General features: G+C 35.0%; 3 protein-coding genes across 5 annotated transcripts in view; 1 reads left to right on the plus strand and 2 right to left on the minus strand.

Moving 5' to 3' along the window:
- Positions 1–678: 678 nt before the first annotated feature.
- LOC106153461 (metallo-beta-lactamase domain-containing protein 1-like) lies at positions 679–3,177 on the minus strand. Its single transcript, XM_086998276.1, has 6 exons — positions 2,833–3,177; positions 2,553–2,689; positions 2,120–2,218; positions 1,436–1,599; positions 1,114–1,231; positions 679–969 (listed from the first exon to the last, which is right to left on the minus strand). The coding sequence occupies exons 1-6, from the start codon at positions 2,862–2,864 to the stop codon at positions 794–796; spliced, it is 726 nt and encodes a 241-aa protein (XP_086854402.1). The 5' UTR covers positions 2,865–3,177; the 3' UTR covers positions 679–793.
- A 210-nt stretch (positions 3,178–3,387) lies between these two features.
- Positions 3,388–8,504, minus strand: LOC106153470 (metallo-beta-lactamase domain-containing protein 1). 2 transcript variants are annotated; one of them, XM_086998277.1, is made up of 6 exons: positions 8,330–8,504; positions 7,779–7,874; positions 7,258–7,356; positions 6,678–6,841; positions 6,094–6,211; positions 3,388–5,767 (listed from the first exon to the last, which is right to left on the minus strand). In XM_086998277.1, the coding sequence occupies exons 2-6, from the start codon at positions 7,849–7,851 to the stop codon at positions 5,553–5,555; spliced, it is 669 nt and encodes a 222-aa protein (XP_086854403.1). In that variant the 5' UTR covers positions 7,852–7,874; positions 8,330–8,504; the 3' UTR covers positions 3,388–5,552. The 2 variants fall into 2 exon arrangements, with proteins under 2 accessions (XP_086854403.1, XP_086854404.1); XM_086998278.1 differs by lacking the exon at positions 8,330–8,504 and adding an exon at positions 8,013–8,246.
- Positions 8,505–8,602: 98 nt separating this feature from the next.
- The window catches only part of LOC106153481 (uncharacterized), an 88,079-nt gene continuing 71,449 nt past the window's right edge, over positions 8,603–25,232 (plus strand). Inside the window, exons 1-7 of one of the 2 annotated variants that reach the window (XM_086998271.1) lie at positions 8,603–8,740; positions 11,557–11,616; positions 15,077–15,190; positions 15,727–15,841; positions 16,243–16,282; positions 16,984–17,108; positions 17,443–17,538. In XM_086998271.1, the coding sequence (XP_086854397.1) occupies positions 11,558–11,616; positions 15,077–15,190; positions 15,727–15,841; positions 16,243–16,282; positions 16,984–17,108; positions 17,443–17,538 (549 nt within the window). In that variant the 5' untranslated portion in view covers positions 8,603–8,740; position 11,557. The remainder of the gene's footprint in view (positions 8,741–11,556; positions 11,617–15,076; positions 15,191–15,726; positions 15,842–16,242; positions 16,283–16,983; positions 17,109–17,442; positions 17,539–25,232) is intronic. The other variant, XM_013527421.2, reaches the window with a different exon arrangement.

The raw sequence follows: 25,232 nt of genomic DNA on the forward strand, positions 1-25,232 counted from the left end.
GCAGTCGAAGGTCAGTGCCACAATAGAAGCAACATTCTGCTTTAAAAACTGATTTTGGTGTAGCCATTGCGCAGCCCTTAAAGTGGTATCGGGCACACAGTGTAGCTGTCAAATTTGGCACACGGCAAGCACGTGTATTGCGCACATGTACATCTCAGGCCTAAATGTTCTTTGATAAGCAAAAAATACAAAAACATTGGATATATCTTTTCTGTTCGAAGAATATTATTTATTTTTTTACTTAACATCTTAAATACAGCAAATAAAATTAAATAAAGCAGAATTAAAGCTGTTTTAGGTTTCATTTTGGTCTGATGACATTCAACTGCAGATTCACTGCGGAGCAGTTCTATTTGATTGACGGAAGTTTAACATGGCCGCTCTTCACTAGAGCCGGTATTGTTGATATGGTTATATATGAAATCAAGATCGAGCTGGCAATACCGGAATCTAGAACCTAGGGTACATGATATGTTGAAATAGAAAGAAATCAGTCAAAGCTCAGCCAAAAACCTTTTCAGGACATTTTGTGAGAGAGGTCCAAAAATCTTTTTGATTTAAATACATACTGTGTGCTTTCAATAACAATAAAGGAAGAGAAAGAAACCACGAAATTTCACCAATTTTTACTTTATCACTACATAGTGATATGACCACATATGGTAGATTTCCTGTCAAAAAAAAAAAAAAAAAAAAAAAAAAAACTCAGCCACTCCCTTTATCCAAGTCCAAAAATGTCTTGAGTAACATAGTTTTATGCAGGATCATCATCTGATTGAGGATTCATCACAACCTACGGTCGGGTTTTATGATTTTTCGGCACCTTAAACATGGGTCCATGACCGGGAACGATGTAGTCTGCTATTTCTAACACTTTGATACGACTCTGCTCCTGAAGTGTGGGGTTTTCGCTGACTTCCTGCCATAAAACGGGATTGTCTAGATCTTCTTCCTTCTCAAACAGATCACCTGCAGTAGAAAGAATTTGATATATTCTATCTATTTCTGTGAGTTGGCAAAAACAGGTTACCCAAAGAAGAAAAATGTGAAAAAAAAAAGTTTTAATTTTTGTATTTCATTTCATTGCAGTTCCCCCCACCAATGGTCACATACCCGCAATGACCACTGTCCCCTGGTCAGTTCCTCTGACCACTACGCTGACATCTATTCCAGTATGGCCTGGTGTTGAAATAACTTTCACATGATTGTCATCTATCTCAAAAGGAATTCCCTGGAATGATGAAAAATATATTTACATGGAAATTAAAAAAAAAAAAAACTCAATAATAATAATAATAATAATAATAATAATAATAATAATAATATTTTAATCAGGTTAAAAAAGACCAAAAGGATATGTATATACGTACTGTATATAAAAACAAAATAACTCCGGTCAAAAATTTCATCTGAGTAATTACAACAATGACAATACCCCCTTGAAGTCATGAAAGGTGTAAGCATCTTCTTTGTTGATCTCTATTCCTATGATGTGAGTGGCTTTAGTGAACAGATTCAGGTTGCCAACGTGGTCCCCATGTCCATGGGTTGCAACAAGGTAGTCTATGTCAGAGGGGGTTAAACAGTGTTGCTGTAGGGCTGTGGATGTAGATTAATAAGTAAATTACTTAGTAAATGAATACCTGACTAAATGTGAGTGTGCTTATGTTTCAGTGAATATTGATCAATTAATTATTAACAATTAATTAATAAATGGCAAAAAAAAAAAAATCAACTAATAATGCAGAAATAAAATGACATTAAAAAAAATTAAACTAATCTTAATCTTGTATATATTGTGATATTATTTCATCTACCTAACAAAAATAAATGAATGGCTGTATGCAGCAAACAAAACAATACATTACAAGACACCCGTACATTCACACAACTTGAACATCTTGTATAGACTGGTACAGAAAGATAAAAAACTGCTCATTATACAGATATTTTTCTAATTCAAACAAACTAACAAACAACCGAACACACATAAATAAATAAATAAAAATAAAATTAATAAATAAATGTGATAAACAAACTTTCTTAGAATTTTGGGAGGATTTATCCCAAAAGTGGATTGGGGGGAGGGGAGGAAGGCTCTCATATTCCATATACTAACCTTTCAGCACAAATTCTTTGTCCCAGGCGTTACCAGGGTCTACTATCACATTATGTGGACCTTTTACTAGAGTGATGGAACAATCTGCCTTGTATAGGCCTGAGGAATTAAAAAAAAAAAAAAAAAAAAAAAAATATATATATATATATATATATATATATATATATATATATATATATATATATATATATACTGAATACTATAAGTATAAAAGGTTCAGTAAAACACTGAATAAAGGTAAGAGTTCTTAAATTATTATGTTATGACCTAGACAACTACCTTGGTGTCTTGTCGATGAAAGAATTATATTATTATAATATGACCTGTAAAGCAAATGTGATAGACGCTCAGAGTCACAGATCTTAATTTTGTGAACAGGTTTGGACTGAAGGTATACATGTACCGCAAAATGACCTAGTATTGTTGAAATTACCTGTGGTGTTATCTTGATATGAATATCCATCTTTGAGCACTATAACCCTGTATTTGGATGGCTTCCGATCCATTGGATGAAGATTATTAGGAACAAAAGCTGGGGACACTATCACCACAAGTAAAAGCAATTGGCAGCTGTAATTAAAAACCAGTTGAGATATAAGATCACACAGATATATGTATACAGTGTGCGTGTGTGTATGTGTGTGGGTGTGTGTGTGTGTGCGTGTGTGTAATTAAAACTATGCGGAAGATTATAATTATTGCCATGGACTTACCTAAACAGCTTCAAATACAAGCAGCTGCACATGGCACTTCTGTCTCAATCTATACTGGTGCTACTTCAGAAACAAGCCAATCACACTGATAATTAACTAAAAATTTGACAAAAGCACAAAGGAAATTTTCAATTTCTTCCACAAAATTAAGGATGAATTCAGTCCGACTGTCTCACTTGTTGTCCTGCAATGAGTACAATGTCATCTTTATGGGTAACAAGAATGTCACCTCAAAGTGCCCTTGAGACTTGCAAATGTAATGAATAATAACATTCATGAACCACATCTTCACACTAAGGTTAATTCTTAGGATTGGCATACAGATTTTTTTTTTTTTTTTTTTTTTGTGATTTTGGAATTTCCAATGTGTGAATTTGACAAAAATAACCTTTTTTGTGCATCATTATTTTCTGCTTTTTGCCTGTACATTTGACAGCTTTAATGCCTTGTTTAATGGTCCAATGCAAAATTTACTGGTCAGATACTAAGACTTGTGGATACCATCCCTGAGTGCAATGAATAATTAACAACATACTTCATACCAGACCAAACAACATCTGACACAAAATACTGTAACAACTTTATTCTATCCACATACTGGCAGTATTCTTAATGGGTTCACATAATTAACACACTTATCAGGTCAAATAGGACCTTAAAAAAGAAAAAAAAAAAGAAGAAAAAAAAATTGCATAAGGGGGGCAAAAATGCACCACCCAATTATCAGATGAAATAAATCCAGATTTCAGGATAAAACCAGATTACCCGACTCTCTCTAAACATGCATATTACAAAAAACAATGCCTCTTGGCAACAGCAGTTGCTGCAGTAACAGTTAGTAGAATGTCAATTTTTAAACAAAGACGTGGATAACACACTGAATTGCTATGCAAAACATCACAGCTAGGATGATGAAAACGAAACAAATTGTAAATCTAAATGAGATTAACTAATTATAAAAATAAAATGAGAATAAAACAGCCACTGTAAAATAGACAATTTCTCACCATAAACCAAAACTGGCATATACCAAAGTATTATTACATACATATATAGTTACTTAAGGGACAAGAAAAAATTTCATCCAGGCCATACCATGCAAATACTTTAAATGTTATGTTAAATCGTGCAAATTAAATACCTCTTGCGCTATTACATAATTTGATGTTTAGTGCAAAAAAATCATATCATTTCTTAAATATTTACACCTCATTACTAAAATTGAAATACAATAATGCATATTTCTATGAGGTAAAGAAAAAATACTGAAAGAAAGGCAAATCACAGGCACATACATGTATTTTGACTACATTGAGATAGGTGGCAGATTGAGGTTGTCTTCAGGGTCTTCCTGAAGACGGTCAGATTTTCAAGATTACATTGATGTGTGTGTGTGTGTGTGCGCGTCAAAAATTGAAGATGGATCAACAAAGATAATATAGAAGACTGTCAGAAAATATCTGTGGATCTGCCCCTGCTTATGGTAATTAAATCATTCTACATTCTAGTACATACTAGGGTACAGTACACTGTATACTTAAAGTGTTTTCTATCTAAATCATATTTTAAACAAATCCTATGGAACAAAAAATATTTTTTTCTTCTAGTTCTAAATGAAAATTGTACATGTATGAAGATTGTCTCACTTGAAACTATATGCAAATATCCTGGCCTCATAGCATCCTGAGGTGTGTAGAGTCCTGAGACACAATGCAATTTGGTATTTAAAAAAAATTGTTTGAAGAATCTGTTTTTTAACATGCTAGTATAACTCTCTTTAATCAATGGAAGATCCAAAGCTTTGTCGGGGGCAAGGATAAATTGTAAATTCTAATTTACGTTGATTGCCTCGATTCTCTCAGCAAATATCAAGCAGCAGTCAAGGGCCATTTAACCATAATACATATGTAAGTGACAGATATAAAATGTGCTTGGTTTTGTCCCCTCAGTAAATGTACTGTTTTGTGGTGAGGGGTCAGAGAGAAAAAAGATAAAGGACTGGCAAGAGCCTGCAGTGCCATCCCCTGCTTGGATCTACCATTGATTATTTGATGGTAAAGTTGATTGTCACTATCACAAGACAGCTGCCCTATCAGGAATACAATTTGGTTTTTATACATCATCGCATACAAAGTTCACAGAACATGGAACACCACATGGCGGTATTGGAATGAAAAAAGCTTTTGAAGTCAACCAAAATCTTGACGCAATCATTTCACAATACTGGTATATGGTTTTGATCAATGCAAAACAAAATAATAATAATAATAATAATAATAATAATAACAATGAACCACATGGTGGAATTGGAATGAAAAAAGCTTTTGAAGCCAAATTTTGTCACAATCATTTTGACATACTGGTATATGGTTTTGACCAATAGAAAAAAAAATTACACAAATCTTTCACCCACAGGATACCAATACCTTGTTAAGAGAATTGCAAGCAAACTTCTACAATACATATGGACTAATTAGCATAAGTCTACTTTGTGAATTTAGCAGTCTAAGCTAAGCCCAACTTAAAGACAATGCATATCAGACTACTGTATAGAAAAAAATATAATTTTCCTGGAAATTTCAACAATTTTACCTTTAATGTAGGTTACATGTAGATTCTATTAATTAAATGTTGGATATGGTAAAAATTGCTATTGCAATTTTCAGGAAAATTAATATTTCACTAAATGAAGATGTCCAAATGTCTCAAACTGTACATATTTATGCTGCATCATCATCTGACTGAGGATTCATGACAACCTGGATACCATGTTTATAATCTTCTGGCACTTTGAACATGGGTCCATGACCTGGGACAATGTAGTCAGCTATTTCTAACACGTCGATGCGACTCTGCTCCTGAAGCCTGGGGTTTTCACTGCCTTCCTGCCATAAAACGGGATTGTCTAAATCTTCTGCTTTCTCAAACAGATCACCTATAGTAAAAAAAAATTATTCAAAAAATAATATTATTTATTTTTTTGCGTCAGCAAAATGCTACTACAGGCTGAGATGGAAAAATGTGATCCGTTTTCAGACCCATAGCCAGGGGGGGTTCGGGGGGTTCGAAAGAACCGCCCTTTTTGCTGGGAAAAGGTCCACTCTGGGTAAAATTAGATCTATTTACTTGAGGATTTTATGGTAAAAGGTCCACTTTTTCAGAAAACACCCCCCCCTCTGAAATTGCTGGCAACGGGCCTGGTTTTAGCGTTCCATTTATTTGCAGTAAGCAATCCCCTTGACCACTGGGCACTAACAGTACCTGCAATGACCACCGTCCCCTGGTCAGTTCCTCTGACCACCACACTGACATCTATTCCAGTATGACCTGGTGTTGAAATAACTTCCACATGATTGTCATCTATCTCGTAGGGAATTCCCTGGAATGATGAAATTTTAAATAAAAATACTTATTAATAGTTATTGTAATTTTCTCTCTTATTTCAAAATGTAAAAACTGAAAAAACTTAGCAGGTGTCACAGTATAGTGTCATATTGCTTAGGCCATCAAAAATTGTTTGCAAAAGAGCCATAGGTGTTCAGACAAGGTATATACTTAGCAAAACTGTTGACAGAATTAAAATTCTTCATCTTTACCACACTCAGACTGTAGTGAAATATACCAAACTCCAAACTGATTTCAAACATAGAGTGACTCAAAAACTAGAAATTAAATTAGATATCAAAAATTGATCTATGGATGTTGATTTGGTGAACGGATTTGGAGATGGTAATTGCTGGAAAAGTGTTAAAATTTCCAGGAAAACTTCAGGTTGCCATATACAGTTCTAGTGTTCAATGTGCGCCTTAAAAAATTTTGTTGGAATTATTTAGCAATTGCAATACCCTCTTAAAGTCATGTAAGGTGTAAGCATCTTCTTTGTTGATCTCTGTTCCTATAATATGAGTGGCTTTAGTGAACAGATTCAGGTTGCCGACGTGGTCCCCATGTCCATGGGTTGCAACAAGGTAGTCTATGTCTGAGGGGGTCAAACAATGTTGCTGTAAGGCTGTGGATGAAAATAGATAAATAAATGTTACGAATTAATTAAAAGAAATACATTCCAAAAAAATAATTAAATATTGATAAAATAAATGCATAACACATTTAAGTGACTTCTTTAACACTAAAATATATCTCCTATTACAGTTGGCCTTCAAAATTTTCAAAAATGAAATTAAAGACATTAAATGTTATTCGATACAAAATAAATAAAGTAATTGTCAAGTATACTGTAACAAATTTCCCCCCATTTCAGCTTGCCCTGTAAATTGTTGCAAGAAGAAGAAAATGACCCCTAATGTTTTATAGAGATATTGCTTGCTGCATGGAAGTTATAAATAAGCCTGAAATTAGCCAGGGAGATATTATTCAAACAGTAGATTTGAAGAGGGAAAGGGGGGTTAATTAATATTCCATACAAACCATTCAGTACGAATTCCTTGTCCCAGGCATTACCAGGGTCTACTATCACATTATGTGGACCTTTTACTAGAGTGATGGAACAGTCTGCCTTGTATAGGCCTGAGGAATGAATTAATATATATATATTTATAATTATAATAAAATAATGTTGTTGCTATTTATTAATTTAGAAAACTGCAAATAGGTTGTAGTTTTACGTGTGTGTTATAAAAAAGAGAATAAATGCATAAACATTAAGAACATCAAATGAAGGTAATAGTTTGTATTTAAATAATTTTACAATAGCTAAAGACGAAACCACCATTACATTAAAAATAAATAAATAAATTAATTAATAATAATAATAATAATAATAATAATATTATTAATAATAATAATAATAATAATAATAATAATAATAAAAACAGTGAGAGTAAAAAAAATGCAATTGAAAATCAAACAAGAGCCGTTTGCCATACTTTCTTGAACAGTTTTAGTCTGTTAAGGCGCAGTGTAAAATGACACAATATTGTTGAAATTACCTGTGGTGTTATCTTGATAAGAGTATCCATCTTTGAGCACTATAACCCTGTACTTGGGTGGCATCCCCTCCATTGGTAACTTTGGTGGACCGAAAGCTGGAAACACAAGCAAAATTAAGTGGAAAAATAATGAATGTTGCAGCTGTTATTCTGTGACCACTTTGGAATATGATATAGCTAGGCAAAATTAATCCAAAACAAACTGACACACAAACTGAAAGTCGGGGTACTTACGTCCAAGTATGAAAATGAAACAAGTTTTTCTGACTGGTCTTTATTTTCATAATGAAAGCTTTGGTAAACATTACAATCAAGCACCATGTCCCTGTTGTAATCAATAAAAAGAAACACGTTGTGCATACTTGAAGTCGTCATTAAAAATAAATTATTCGGCTAAAACAGAATTCTTAAAACTAGCCATGCAAAATTGAAACTGGCATCGTCAATACGTCATCACTCATCGTCTGCACAAGATTTTTTTTAAATTTCAAAGCAATGTAAACGAGCCACAGAAAAGTTGTAGGTGTAGATATCCCATTCAAAAAACATACCTTTCTACGTCCAGAACTGCTGTCAATCTGACAATGACACTTCTACGATCTTTTGCGGTTTAGCTAAGTAATTTCCAGAATGTGATGGAATGTTCAGGACGAAGCGAGAACATTTGTTTCATTAAGGTTCATTTCGGGTCTCTTAACTCAAAAGACAAAACAACCAAAATGCAGCTGAACCACATCTTTATCGTGTGTCATGTAACAGGCAAGAAATAAAAATGCTCATTTACAATATAAGTCATGGTGTTAAGTAAATATACAAGGAAATAAATAATGCAAAATAACTTTTTAGCATAGTTATGCCACTACTTATGCAGCTTATCTTGAAAAGATTCGCGCAAAACCACGCGAGAAGTGAGGACCGCCATATTACATTTTTGTTTTGGATGGAAACCGAGCACTTTGCAGGTAAGAAAAAGAGATAATTACACTTAAAAACGTAATTAAAGCGTATTTGTGAAATAAGGCTAATTTTAGTGTAGGCTGCTATGCATATAGATCTGGTGACTATCGATGAACGCTATTAATGTCAATGTTATTGTAACATTTTGACAAACACCGACACACCGACTCATAATTAATTTTAATTAAAAAAGAAAAAAACTGAAACAGAGTCAGTGGGCATGGCTAGTTATATTTTTCCCATCATAGTTTGCATAATTCTACTTCAGGACTGGCATCCAGTTGTAAGTAACTATATTCAACTAGACCGTATCATTCTTCAATACTCCTATTTACACATTCTGACATGTACATGTAAGATCATTGTGCTAACGCATGGTGTTACTTGTACTAGCAGTTGAAAAAAATTCATAATTGTAAAATGAGGGCTATTGTACACATCCCCTCTAATGCTGGGGCTTTCAAATCTTTTGTTTACCTCTCACCTTCTCATGTCGCACATTGCTGAAAATTCAACCAGTCTTGCCATTGGCAGCAGTTTGAATAATACAGAAGGCAAGGTCAGTTCAACATCTAGTTATGCTGCCATGAAACAGACTACTGAATGCAAAAAGTATGTCAGGGTTTGTTGTTACCTGGAGGCAAATTTCTTGAACAAGTAACAGGTTAAAAATCTGATTGCTTAACCTACTTCAACATTCAGAAGTCCATTAATGATGATCTTCAACAGGTTTATGTTTTAAGGGTGGTATAATTGGTAGTCCAGTTGACACATGACACAATGATGTATATTGTCAGCTTTTCAGTGCATTGAGTTTTTTATGCAGGTTACTCACAAATAAAATTATCTGAGTAATATTGTGGGGAAGTAGTGTTGTGAGGATGTAAAGGGTTGTAACTAAAGGCCACATTTCTGTAATAGGGTCAAAACACGGTATTTGAAATGTCTCTGACGGGACATTTTAGAGACAATTTTAAAAATTACAGTTGGTAAACGATCCACATGGTTTCTTTTAAATACATTTTTATTTAGCTGGACCATAAAGGATTATGTAAAACAAGCAGCTAATTTGTATTGAAATTAATGTGGGAATGACAATCACTTAAAGGTCGGTCTTTGACGGGACATTTTTGACCCCTGTATTTTTTTACCAAAACTCCAATGCAAAATTCTCTTTGAAATTTCATTTAATCAAGACTTTTGTGATTCATATTGCAAGATAAAAGTCTTGGGAAGCAATTAATGCACAAACAGGCCAGTTTTGTTTACTTTCCTTGGCAGCATGGGCTGTTGAGTGTAAAAAGTCACTGTCTCTGACGGGACGTCTCTGACGGGACACTTTTGGGCACTATTGAAAAATCTTAGAAAAGAGGTTTAAAAAGCCACATTTTTGTATCTAATGAATCTTACTTGATGGTTATTGCAAAAAAGCATTTCTGTACATTAGAAAAATCACCAGATGCAATATGTTTAGAATATAAATTAATTATCATGATCGACACAGCGATAAGGCACAGTATAATTTTCACGTAATCCACTGTCCATTACTGAAGTTCATGATGACATAATTCAATATCAATCAACATTTTCCATGATAGTTCACATAATAAATCCTGTTTTTCAATTAGTCTTAGAACATATATCTTTTCTGCACTTTAGAGATTTTTTCAACCAGTCACATTAACAGGTGATGGAAACAAGTTAAGTCCAGGAGTGTCTATGCTAGGCATTGGAAGGACTTCATTAGCATCTTTTATGGGAATCCATGCTTTGTTTTCTGTGGCAGGGTACACAAAGTTTCTTTTACCAGAACCTTCAGTACGTATGTAACAAAATGACTTCCACTTCGCCATCTTCAGTGTCATGGGTGACCTAACCTAAGAATTGTTTTACTCCTTTCCTGGCAGCAAACTCCGCAATGACAAAATCTCCCTGGTGAGACTGAGCTGTGCCTTGACCGACATTGTCATAGTGCGGATGTGCAGGCAAATCAAAGTCCCCAGTCATATGAATAAGTTTAGCATATTGGTTGACACAAGAACATATCCACGGGGCTGGGGCTGGGGCTGAAGCTGTTGGAAGTGTTGAATTCGGATTCCTGGAACAGATGGACAGTTTTCCCTGTGACTGCTGATGGGTGCGGTAGCTGCTACAATATCTGCTTCAGACAGGTACATTATGTTGACATTGGAGCATAATTCTTTGCCAGCCAAATAGAATTGACAAGGTGTATCTACAACCATTTTTCTCTGGAGCACTGCTCTCCAAACCTGATGTTTCATTTCCCCTACGATCCCATCCACTGGTTCTTTGCCATGGGCAGTGGTATAAAAAGTACCACTGAGTTTCCATACCAAAATCTCTTTCATGATAGTACCATGTTTAGACAGTAAAAACCAACTTTTGAATTGACTGGGGGCTCGGCTTCGACTGACCAGCAATGGGCTTTGCTGAATGATTGCTGGTGTTGGAGGTCTTCGAGAATGGCCTTATTACAAGTGAAGACAGACTGTTTGTTATGGTGCAGATAATCAGATACCATTTATTTAAAAGAAAAAAAAGTTGAAATTATCGTTGATCCTGGCTGTTCCTTTTTGCATAATTTAGTGTATGTAGAGGATTCTGTTCTATGACATAATTGTAAAGTGTATACTATGGACCCCCCCCCCCCTCCCCCTCAGGCTACAAGGGATCAGTCTGTCTGCAAGGCTGTCTCAACAGTTTTTGAAGATGGATAACACAATGTCCTGAAAAAGTTGCAAGGTAAGATATCTCTTTGTCAGTTATGTACAGTAGATTAATTTTTTTTCTTAATTTTCAGAATGTCGGGCTTCAACATAACAGGTAGAAAGGAAGATGTCTCTATGAAGTTGAAAGCTCAGTAAGTGATTTTTTTTAAATCAACTGATTACTAGTACACTCAGATTTATAATAAGAAACAGTGTATGAAATTCAAGGAAATTACTAGCCAGACCGCCGGGCAGGTAACTCTGAAAAGTTACCAGCCCGGCCATGTAGTTACCTGCCCTAGTTATAATAACCCCTAGAGTTAAGAGAGGTATGCTGAGGGGGTATAGAATGCATTCTTGGGAGAGTAATTTGGAAATGAAAGGGCAATATCATGCCTTATGCATGGAAATTTAGAAATTGGTTGGATTTTCTACCGAATGATACCTTGTCAGTGTTGGATTTAGAGGGGGTCAGGGGGGTGCTGACGCCCCCCTTTTAATTTCTGCAAAAAAAAAAACTCACCTCTTGAAATAAGACTTTCACTAGTTGAATCATAGTTCTAAACCATACCAAATGGCACCATTCACCATCTAAAATACCAAAAATTTTCAGGGCCCTTTAGCGGGCGGGGGAGGGCGGGGGGGGGGGGGGGGGTAGTCAATTCAGTTTATGTTCACCTTGCAGGCTGTCTCATCTCTTCTTCAATAATTCATTTATAACTATTATTCCGATTTCATGATATCATTTGATCATAATTTTTGCTTTTCTGTGTAGCAACAAGTATGACCAAATATATATATATTGTTGTCAAATAAATCGATCTCTGTGCTGACAATAAAGAAGAAGGAATTCAGCATGAGTGTCCCTTTGAATATCGATTTTAAGCTTCAAAAAGCGGTCGGGAACGGTCCTGCAGGGGTGCCGTAGCGATAGTCCGAAGGTTCAATAGTCCGAAGGTTCATTGGTCCGAATGTTCACTATAGAACATTCGGACCAATGAACCCTTGATTAAAAAATCGATAAAAATGTTACTGCTTTTCGGACCAATGAACCTTCGGACTATCGAGACGCCCCCCTGCACGCTAATCGCCCATAGACAGTCCTGAAGGCCCCGTATCTCGAAAGCATTGCTTATTGAGAATAGCTATATATATATATCACATAGAGGCTACAATATATTATATGGGGCGAGTATGGGCGAGTTATTGGATCGAGATGCTTGCGCTCGGTCGCAATGCGTGATACTTTCGAGTTAGGCCTACGGTTTTACAAAAAATGTTGCCGCTCGACTATTTGCAAATTGAAGTCACCTTAATTTCCATGGGTCCCAATTTGTTCTGGTTCTGTCGTAATCTTTGTTATTTTTATTTCTTTCCTCAATTGTTTTTCTTTTGTGAACTTCTCTATCGGACTTGATAGAATTTTTTTCATTTTTGACAGCCCAGGATGAAAGCACGTGGGAAAAGAACTATATCTGACGCACGGTGTAAACTCGCACGTTCACTCATAATTTTTGGATTCAAATTTTTGTAAAATTCTCCTTTAATTTGCCTCCGTTGCCTTTATTACTGTTGATTATAAGCACTTCATGTACCTATAAGTCTATTTAATCAATATCGTAACTTTTTATACTTTCACATTTTTATTACTCTCAACCTACAAATTGCTACTCGCGGTATCTCCTCTACACAAAACAATGACGTAACGTTATCTGCTGTGCACTGAAGCTGGTTAAGAACAATGTGCCTCGTTTCAAATTGTCTTTCAACTTCATATCACACAGACGGAACTTCGAGAACGAGGCCACTGAGAGGGAGACTGTTGGTTACATTTCGATACGAGCGTTCGATTGCAAGCTATGGTTAGTTCTTTGCTTCTGTGAAAGTGGGTGAAAACAGTGAGTTTATTTTGCTGAAATCGCTTGTGAACATAGACAAAATAAAAGGTGAAAATAGGCTGTAAATTAGCCAGCCCGTTGGGCGGGTAATTTGCAAATCTTACCCGCCCGGCCTGAAAGTTACCAGCCTCGGGCTGGCGGGCAGGCGGCCATTTCATACACTGTAAGAAATGAAAATTTATGAGTTTTATTCCACCCCCCCCTTTCTACCTGTGTTCATGGTAAAAAAAAAAGTCATCATGATTGTGGAAGAGAAAAGATATTTTAGTGTATTAATGTATTGTAAGTTTTATTCATGGTTATATTTACAATAGGAAGTTTGTTTTGTAAGTAGATGTTTTAATATAACTGATATGTATTTCTATATTTTTACTGAAGCACTGCACATCAGTATTATATGCACAATATATTTCCCCTAAGAGCACCACCTGTAAAATTTTCTTCTCATATGGTGGTTAACGTTTGCATGCCCTTTTTTCCTTTTATGGTGTTGTTATATGTGAAACAAAAAGGTCATACACTTGCTGTATTTAGGTGTAGTTGCGGATTGTGTGTGTGTGTGTGTGTGTGTGTGTGTGTGTGTGTGTGTGTGAGAGAGAGAGAGAGAGAGAGACAGAGAGAGAGGAATTGCTAATTTTAACAACATTCACAAAAAATAATAAAAATGAGAAATAAACATAAGTAATAAAAAGATAAAAAAATGAACAAAGTGACAAATTAAATAAAATACACCTCCCCTTGCAAATTACAATAAGCTGCATGTCATTGCTATCCTTAGCCAAATTTTAGACTTTTTGCAAATTTTCCACCAACTTAAGGCTCTCAAGATTGCAAATTTGCGGCAACTACTTATTCTTGCAGCAAACATTTTTTTTCAAACTTTTCATTTTGCCGATGGATTGCTTCCTGTAGGTAGTTTGCCACTTTCAGACTGCATGCTAGATCTAGACAGACCCAAGTTTACTGGAAACACAACCAGAAGCTGAAATAGAAATACTTGTTGTATTTTTAAATGCATGGTGCACTCTTCATCACAGATTGTCCAACAGAAAAAAAAAAAAAAAAAAAAAAAAAACTTGGCCTTCATGATGCATGTTGCATGTTTCTTTAAGATCACTTTTAAATGATGGCAGTTATGTATTGATATTGGTACCACTATTATAAGAGGAACCCCTGTTATAAATGGTACCTTAACTATTAAATTGGTGCCATTATTGGTCTTTGTACTATTATCTGTATTATTATCATTATTGGTATCAATACTATCATTAGTACCTTTATGGGAAATGGTATAACATTGGTATCATTATCTGTATTGGTACAATTATTGGTATATAATTGATATCATACTTAGTCTAGTCTTTAAAAATCATGATGTATTGCATGCTCTTTGACAATGGTGTTTATATTTACTATATTAGTACTGAAACAACTTTATCACTCAAGATATTGTTATTGGATATGATAATTTGTATAACTGTATATGATAGTGTATCTGGAAATGGTTGATATTACTGTTGATTTAAACTTTTGAAGTAGGCTTTATAAAATCAAACATTTTAGCAACTTTAACTGAAGATAGTTATACCTTTTAAGAAATGTTTGAAAACCCCTTTTCTGTTTTGGGTTCTGGAATGAAAGGAGAATAAATGATGTTAGTTTGGATTCTTATGTTGGATTAGTTTAATTTTTGAAACTGAAATGTGTTTTGCAGGAATCTGAAGAATGTCCAGAAACAGACCAAACAGTTGGAGGTGGAGAGCAGAAAGATGGAGGAGAGGCTCCGGGAACTAAAGTTGGCCATGAATAGAGAGAAAGAGGAGAGAGAGTAAGTACTTATATGTGATTTTCCAATATTATATATATCATTAAATATAATAAATTACAGCATGTCATTCAGTTTCTTCCATTCTATAAATCATCTGCAATTGTGTACAATCATTCTCTCTCCCTCTCCCTTTTCTCTCTCTCTCTCTCTTTCTCCCTCTCCCTTTTCTCTCTCTCTCTCTCTCTCTCTCTCTCTCTCTCTCTCTCTCTCTCTCTCTCTCTCTCTCTCTCTCTCTCTCTCTCTCTCTCCAAATGTGATTGTAATCATTTGTCTTGATTTTGAAAAGCTCCTGTAAACGCAAACTCATGACATATAAAATAATTCTTAAAACTGACGGAATTCTTATGAGATATTTTATGAAGTCTTATGAAATCTTAGAACTGAAGGAAGTCTTATGAGCAGTTATCTGAAAACTGTAGAGTATGAGTAGCAAACATTTGGCGTCTGAATTTCTCATTGTATCCCATTCTGATATTATTGTATAGAAATGCTTTATTTAAACCTAAAATGATTTTTAATCTGTCCAATCTTCATAGAGCCCAAGGAGGTGGATTCTGGGACAAGGGTCAACATGGGGCAGTCACAACCTACGACAAAATAGTCCTTAAAAGAACTCCTGAGAAACCCAAAGAGGACAAGGCTAAAGACAGGGTATTGGTTTATGACTAAGACAATTCCTTCTATAAAAGTTAGCTTAGTCTTGGGATGCTCAAAATTAAGTTAGATTATGGTGCTGTCAAAACTGAAAAATGTTAAAGGAATTGCTGGGGGGGATGCTCTAGAATCTATTGCCAGTTTTAAGCCCCAAATGTTTCACAAATTTGCCTTCTCAATTTAAAATATTTGAAAATTATTTTAAAATGTTATATATAAATACTATTTTCTCTCATTAAGAATGCAAAGTATAAGTGCTAATTAATCATTGGTTCATTATGTGCTAAATTTATTAGTGAAGATCCACATTTGACTAATTTTCTAAAACACAGCCTGTAATAGATAATGTAAAATATTGACTGTTTTTATTGCTCATGTTTTTTGCAAACATATTTCAGAAAACGAGGAAAGTAAAGGTTTTAAAAGATGATGCTCTAGGTAAGCACTGGTAGCAGAAAAATCAAACTTCAGGCTATAATGTAAGATTTCCCATTTCATTGAAGAAAAGACAGAGAAAAAGAAAACAAACAAAAAAGAATCACTCTTGTTTCAACTTAAAAGAAATATTAAGAACTCAAGTTATTTTGTTATTATTTTTCTAATATGTATTTTTCTCTCTACCCCATTTTGTTACAGCTGACACAATTAAAGGGATAATAACACTTCGTTTCAGCTAAAAAATGAATTTTCCTGGAGTAAACAACAATTTTCCCATACTTACCAATGGATAATGAATCCATTTTTACATTCAAAGTTAGTCCCTGGTTTTTTTCTAAAATGTTTGGTTTTTTGTTAAAATCTCTTAAGAGATTTTAACAGAGCATAGCCATCAATGGAGGTCACGTGGTCTAAAGACAAGCTCAGATATCAGAATAATAGCTGTAACTGCCGTTTTTGTGGTAAAACAGAATATATTATATTTCTCTGAGTTATTCACAATGTTTTTATTGTGAAATATAGATCTCATATGAAGAGTTATTATCCCTTTAACAGTAGTTTCATTAAAGTTGCCTTTGAAAATTGATATATTCAAATCATTGCCAAGCCTGGCATATTTAGATAAAACAAAACAACACACCCCAGTTTAGTTTAAGGGCTGTTTTTTCAGTCATAAACAACTGTACATGTCTCCATTTCAGAGTTACCAAAAAGAAGCAAACAGCCTGGGACAATGGCTTATATTGCACAGAGAGATACAGCGCCACCTAGGAATATGGTGAAGGGGACGAAGTGTGGGCAGTGTGAGCAGAAGGCTGCAAATGTGGTTTGTAGCTTGGCTGTCTCTCTCTCTCTCTCTCTCTCTCTCTCAGCAAAAATAAAACCTTTCACAAAATTATAAGAATAAAAAATATACTAAATTAGATGTAATAATCTCATAAAACTTCTTGCTTATTTGAAAATTTCAAGTAAAAACCACAACTTCAAAGTTGTGCTTTCTAAGCGTACAAAACACATTTCATCGTAGAAATGTGATGTTTCAATCCTTGATTAAAGGGTCTGGATCAAACTATCATCTTCTTGATGTTAGCTCTGCACTTTTTTATTATCTCTTATGCAAGAAACAAAACTATTTTTTGGAATATTTTTTTTTCCCCCAGTCTTGCCTGGAGTGTGGTGAAGACTACTGCGCAGCCTGTTTTGCCTCATTCCACATCAAAGGAGCTTTGAGAAAACACAGATCTATGCCAGTACAGGTAGGATTATTCATTCACTCATTTATTTGTTTGCTTTTTGTTTGTTGAAGGCCACCATTATGGTAAAATTATTGGTGATATATTTTTATGTGTTTGAATGACTCAGGGATGTTATGTGGACCAACATGATTTTTATTCCAAACAATAAACAGTTACTTTCTTGTCTTGAAAGAGATCTGATGTTTGTGCTGCAAATGTTTGATATCAGAGAGAGAGAGAGAGAGAGAGAGAGAGAGAGAGAGAGAGAGAGAGAGAGTTGCAAGGGAAAAGTAATGATATATACATTTTGGATGTTGACTTTAGATGTAGGGAGTACACACAGGTATGCATGATGTGAATAGGGTCGCCCGACAAGGTTATTTTCAGTTGCACCACGGATTACACGCGCTTGCTCCGCAAGGTGTCGCCTGTGGTGGGGGGGCGGCACAGCCCATATGGTTACTGTGGCGAAGGTGACAGGTACTTCCAAACATTTTGTCATTACTGTCATTATTCCTCATTCTATTCACAAATTTGATATTTTCGGCAATGGAAAATGTGGCACTGGCAAAAGTGGGTCTAGGTGCATTGACAGGCCACACAGGTGTCCCAATTAACCGCCGCCAGAGAAGAGACCCCAAGTATTAAACAGCTATAGATATTGGAAAATTGGCAAAAGTTAAGTAACTGAGGCTTTATTGGATTTGGGGAGAAATCGAGAGTAATGTCCTGTGACATGCCAAACCCCTAAGTTCAAGTCTTGGCCCTTGACACCAGTAACGCACCCCTTAGTCAAGAATCTGAACAAATCGATGTTGGGCAGGTATGCTCTATTTTCTACAGGCGTTTTGTGATTTTATCAACTTGATTGTCAAGTGCCAGACCTTTTGTTCCCAGGTCCTAGTAGCAAACTTTATCAGATAACAATCTGACACTAACCATGCTGCACTAACAGGGCTGTAAACCCAGTTATCAATGCTGCCATCTTTACCTGTATCTCTACCGGTATTATACCAGTGGTGTGTTTGATATATTTCAGTAAGGAAATATGCTGTGATGCTTATATTTATTTGTAATACGTTAGCATCAACCTGTTAATAAAAACTTGGAACCTTTCAATATTATTACACAATAACAGTGTAATGATGGGAGCTGTTATGATTAAATGCTTAGTTAGAAGAAAAAATAAAAACAGACTATATGAAATATAAAATGAATTGATTTTATTTGGATTATTTATTTATTTATTTTTCAAACCAATTAATTATCAAACATGAAGCTTATTTTTAGAAACATCAACAGATGTTACTGCAATATTACCCTGCTGGTACACAGATCTAAAGTTCTAAAATGCAAATACCAAGTACCTTCACACACCACTGCTGAGATGTGAAAAATCGTATGTATAAAGTAGTAAAAATATCACAAAATGTGTGTAAGAAAGATATTTCTACAAGTAACCTCATTGATCAGTCAGGAAACTTCATAATGCACTCAATAAATATAGAAATTTGAGTAAGAGAAATTCTACATACAGACATGACAGATTTACCATATATTGCCACCAACCCTAAACTGAATGGGCATAGAAAGAACAAAGTGAATCTCCCTCCCATTAAAAATGAATAAAAAATAAAAAATAAAAAAAAAAAAATAGATACCAGTACTGTCATTCTTAATACTGAAAAACAATGGCACCTTGCAGCCTTCACTGCCTCACTATTTGCAGACATTGTTCTTGTCACTGTAACTGTGCACTTTTGAGGAGGCATAGACGCAAGGATAACTCCTTTTAAGTATATTGTGAAGGTTTCTTTTGTCATAAATCTGCCACATATAACCTGAATGTACATATTGCGATTCACACCGCAGCAGCTTATCTTAGTAAGGACTCAACCAGTTGAAAACTTGTGGCACAGCTTCAGGGACAAGATCACACCAACTACCCTTGCTGTGATGATGGATCTACATTATCTTGTCCTCCTAGTTTCTCTAATACTATTTCCCCTTGTCTTTGCTTACATCAATCTCTGCAGCTTTACCAACTGCTACACAGTTTTTGAATTTGAAAGTATACAGCAAAAATTGGAATAAAGCACCATCAATTTACTTGTTATATATTGATTTCAGGGCGAGCGAAAAAGGCAGAAACCTCATACCATAATCAAAATAATTGAAAATCAAATATGCATAATCAAATAGCTTTAATTGTACATACTAATGATGATTTAATCTTTTAAACTTCAGCATAAATTTTGACTTTCTCTTGTTAAAGCATAGCCACTTTATCAAAATGTGCTTGAACAAATAATAATAATAATAATAATAAACAACCTGCACACATGATGGGACATGGAGGTCAATTGCCACAAAAATAAGTTGATATGTACTTGGTAGCCTGAGAAATAATATCAGGTATTAATTTAAGCAGCAATAATACCGCAGAGTTAACAACGACACAAGCATAGGGTGTTATGTAACAAAATTTCATGCATTACTTGCTGTGGCAGTGTCCTCCTCAACCTATCGTGCACCGCAGGTTTTGATTTTCAGTGTCATCAAAATTTTATGTTTTTGTTAGTTTGACCTATATGTATCTGCTATTCAAATAATATCGTTTGGAAAATAACTAACTAATTTAATTATGCTTTTGCAACATGAAATTATCATTAACTTTGCCATTTCACTTGTACACAGTACCTTGCTATCAGTGCTGCTCTTTTCTCCCCAACTCGCCACTGACAGGCTAACCACATCGTTTCAAAACAACGTTGCTATGATCCTTTACTTTTGGTGTAGGCAGTTTCGCCCCGGGGACATCGTCTTCGGTTAAAAACAACGAATCGTTTTCACCCATCTTTGCATTGCTCCTGTACAAAATGTCCGCTTGACGCCCGCCCATGGGAAAAATCGTAGCACGTGGGTAGTTACGCAAGTCCTGTGACGTGTAATGCGCGCAAGGTTATTGAGAAAGGGTGATTTTTATAGTGTTTGGATAGGGTAGGGTTGGAGGCTTTCAGTGAGGATTTGTAATTTAGCACAGCAGAGAGAATTTTCTTTTATTATTCCTGTATACTTCATTGATAGAGTTAATTGGATGAAATTGTACTGAAAGATGAAAAAAGTGGGGACACGGCTGTTTACAACAATGTATGCATGTTTGTACATATGTATGTATGTACATAGAATGTATATATGTATGTATGTATGTATGTATGTATGATTTTGTTTAAGGAAACTGCATCTGTCCTCCTCCAACCCCACACTGCCCCCTGCCCCCCCCCCCCCTTGAGCCATTCAGTGTCACCCTAAAAAGTTAAACAAGGTAGAATGTAGATGATTACATTTAAAGAGAAGCCCTGTTATTTTCCTTTCAAAAATGCACCTCATGCACCACTGTGAGACAGAATGTGATGTGAACTGAATTTTGAAGACAAATAAAAAAAGCTGTCTTGTTACAATTAAAGCATGATTGATATTTTATATGCATGGCTGGTCTGAAGTTCCCTGACATGAATGAGATTTTAGTGGGAGACTTGTCACGGTTCGTTGTCAAAACAATCCCTGATCTGGAAACTGATGGATTAAAGCAGTGCAGGTGGCCCGAGAGAATAAAATGGCGATGGTTAGATCCCCCTCATGGAGACAAATGAAAAATTGACTGCGATGTTAGTTGTGGCTGTATTTTTTTAAATGCCTGGTTGTGTAGTGCTGGATTTCTTTTTGTAAAGCAAAATGTTTCCCCATGCATGTTAAGATTGAGGACCGTGTGAGTTAGATATTGACATAAGAACATAACCACATAACAATTAATATGCCAGACGGGGGAAATCGTGGTGATGATGCATTGCTTGTATTAAATAGCAAGGCCATATTTGACTTCAAGGATAGCCAAAGAAAGATATCAGATGCATGTTTTTAAATCATTTTCTAGGACAAAATAATGGTAAAAAAAGCATATGGTATATAGATGATGGAGCTGTTGGATTAAGTTTTTTAAAAGAGAGAGAGAGAGAAAGAGAGAAAACACACAGAGATGCATCCAGTAAGATAAGGATGAATAAAATTAAATTCGTTATTTGATAACTATGCAATTAACACTTTTTTTTCAACAGATTCAAAAAAGACAACTTTATTACACAAACAACATATTATATATGAGCTCATAGTATTTAAAAAGTAATATTTTTGACATCAAAGAAGTTGCTCATCTGGTATTAACAGCACTGCTGTTTTAATTTCTCTCTACACAACAGATATTAGTACTTATATCATGTCTCATTAGATACAAGGATACTGTAACATTTAAAAATAAGAATTACCCAAATATTTTATCATTATCCATTGCCCTGAATTATGAAATGAAGCATTGTAATAAACACAGTACACTTAATGATAAAATAACGAAAATCAGATCTTATTGACTAAGAATAACATGTTTTGTTGAATAGTTCAAATATTGTGATATTGCAGGGCATGTTGTTTTTGAAAAATAATTTTCCTTTTCAATTTACGTCTTACATAGCTTGAACATTTTTACCAGCATAAAACAAATTTTAAATCAACCTTTTAACACAAAAAGATCTAATTACTGCCAGACAAAATATGTTTCAGTTTTGTATTATTTTCCCAGTTATTGGGATAGTACAGTGAACATTTACTTTTTTTTTTTTTCAGTTAAAGCGTGGCAATTGAATGATTTTGAAGACTAAACCTAGAAAATCTCCCTAAATCTATATATTCCACCTCTTTGTGAATTAATTAATGGAAACAAACACTAAATACCAACACTGCTTATATCAGTGATTGTACCAGACTTAAAGCTTTTATTGTTAACTAACATATGACAATATTGATGAATATTATAATTTTAATATACTTAATACACTTAATACATTCACTTAAACTATTCCATTTCACTCATACTTGATAAATTAATTAACAACTACTTTTAACACATGTTGCCATGGAGATGCTTACTGGTATTCCTCATTGCTGCAGTTATAACCTGTATGGCAAAGAAAAAATATGAAAATTTGGTCATGTCTTGTTGTACTGTTTTTTAGTATAGTGAAGTGCATTGTTCTGCCTGTGAACTTGCTTGAGCAGAATACAATCATGATAGTACATAATAATTGGTTATGAAACTTCACACATTTGAAAGATAATATAGATGTCTTAATTATGGCACGTTTATTTATATTGCAATAGTGGCCACCATCATGTTTAAAATATATATATTTGATTTGTTTATTATACCCGCATGGAAACAACAGTTAAAGCTTTTTAAGTCAGTGTGGATACATGATGGCCAAGAACTGTAAAGGATGATGATATTTACACAGTGTTTTGCAGGTTTCACAGCTACGTGCATTTTAGTACATTTTATATTTTAAATTACTGATTAAATTGAAGGCCAGGGTTATTACATTCCTTGTTTACTTTCCCAGCCCTGAATGGAAAAATAAGGGTAATTCGCAGCCTGCTAAAATACTGTTCTCAAAAGGCAGAAAGAAGCCCATTAGGTAATTCTCGAGAGTTTTATCCTCAGTGGCCTTATACAGTAGGGTTAAAAGCCTGTTGAGTACCTATGTGAAAACAAGTGAACCCATTCCCCCCTGTAGTCAAGAGGGATAAATGATGGCTGAATTCTGCTTTACTGAATGCTCATGTACATTTTGTTCCTACTTTTACAGGACTGAAGTGTACATGTATCTTCAAAACAGCTGCTTCATGCAGGCCAGCAGTTAGGGGGTGGAGGGATGGGATGCAAAGGAGGGGGAGGGTGAACCTGCTCTTTTGGCTGGGGAGATGTCTGTTCTCACTGTAAATTAGATCTTTTTCCTATGCCATAATGACAGAAGATATACTTTTTTACAAAAAAAAAAAAAAAAAAAAAAGATCCCATTTTAAAATGACGTGCTACAGGCTGGTCATGCAACAATTTATGACATCGTGATGCAATTATTGCCTTGATATATTGATATTCAGGACTCAGTTCACATTTCCCAGAACACTGCTGTAAGTTTGCCTGTCAGGATTGTTCTAGACATATCACCTAGCAGTTTTTTCCAGGGTTTAAAACCAAAGCATGTGTTTCTGTTTTATAGTACATGTATGTACTTGTTAAGGTAAATCCCATTGGCCCCAGTTCCACAGCAGTATTTCACAACAGACTTTGTCCTTACTGTAAGTTCAATATGTTAGTCAACTTTGGCCTAAAGTAAGCCAGCTTTGTATCCAGACTCAATAAAATTGAACCTGTTTTATTAATTTGAAATTAAAGATGATCAGTGGCTACTGCATTATAGTGGACAAATACAGTTTTATCCCCAGTTGAAATGGGCCAAAAATTCATCTTTACGTTTAGCCCAACTTAAAGTCTTAAGTAGACAGGTCCCTGTAGGTCATACTGATGCCCATACTTATCAAACTAAGCAGCTTGTCTCCTGTTATCTTAGTTTTACCCAGAGGGTCTGAGATCACTAAGCACCAAAAGCTATTATGATATATGTATTCCTCATGGAACACTTATTTTGTAATTGCACCAAGAAGTTTCAGAACTCTTTTGGGTGTCCCTGGGGGGCATGAAGATCAGACCTGTTACTTGTAGGGTTTAATAATATATCATTGACGGATACCATTTACATTACTGGTCTAGTTCCTGTAGACTCCAGTCTGCCTGAAAGTCTCAGGCTGGATTGAAGACTCTCTGTGGTGGCTAACTTACCGATACAGAGCCAGACCAAGGGGAGGCTTTGTTCTAGATAGCTCACCAGCACAAGTCTGCATCAAAATTGATATGTTTATTTGGTACTGGACTATACACAACTAGTGGCATCAGCTGGCTCATGCAATTAAAGGCCCCAAGAAGCAAATTATCTTCCACAACAATTATTGATATCGAATTATTTCGTTGTGCCTCACTTGGTCACAAAACTTGCTTTTTCAGTATGCAAAAGCAGGGGCAGATCCAGAGATATTTTCTGACATCCTTCCTAGTTAATTTTGTTGTTCCAGCCTCCATTTTTTCCAGCAGAAAAAAAATAGATTCCTGACAATGTAAACTTTAAAATTCTGACCATCTTCCGGAAGACCCAGAAGACGGCTTCCATCCACCCCTGCAAAAAGATGTGAATCATGATGGCATCAGAGATGTGGTTCATTTTTTAAAACTTATTTGTTCAAATGAAACAATTTTGCAGTCAAAAAGTCATGATTGCATATGGCCATGTGGCCGTTTCCATGGTACCAACAAAGTAAGCCAAAATGGCTCCATGATACCAACAATAAAACCAAAAGAAGAACCATGTGTATACAATACCATACTAATTACTGCCATACCAGATGCTTGTAATATTACATGGAAAACACTGCAAGAATATTATTACATGCTCTAGGATATACATACTATGGCACATAAAAGTGACAGTTAGTGCAATGATTTTACTCATTTATGGCGTTTCTGATATTATGAACACATTAGTACTAAATCATTTACAGTCTCACAACAGAAATACAAATTCCATTTGTTTAGACTTTTGAACTCGTCTTAATTCAGTTTCTAATAGTGCCCCTTTGTGAACTTATTCTGTTGGCTGGTTTTCCTACATAAATATTTATGAACATTTTTCCTAGTCTGAACTGGTGCATTTATTCTTTGCATGTTGCAATTTTGAGCAGAAGCAGGATTAAGTTGTGAAAAGGATATGGCA

The sequence above is a fragment of the Lingula anatina genome, chromosome 10 (assembly GCF_051362555.1).
Source record: "Lingula anatina isolate TDL-2025a chromosome 10, LinAna3.0, whole genome shotgun sequence".
NCBI lineage: Eukaryota > Metazoa > Brachiopoda > Lingulata > Lingulida > Lingulidae > Lingula > Lingula anatina.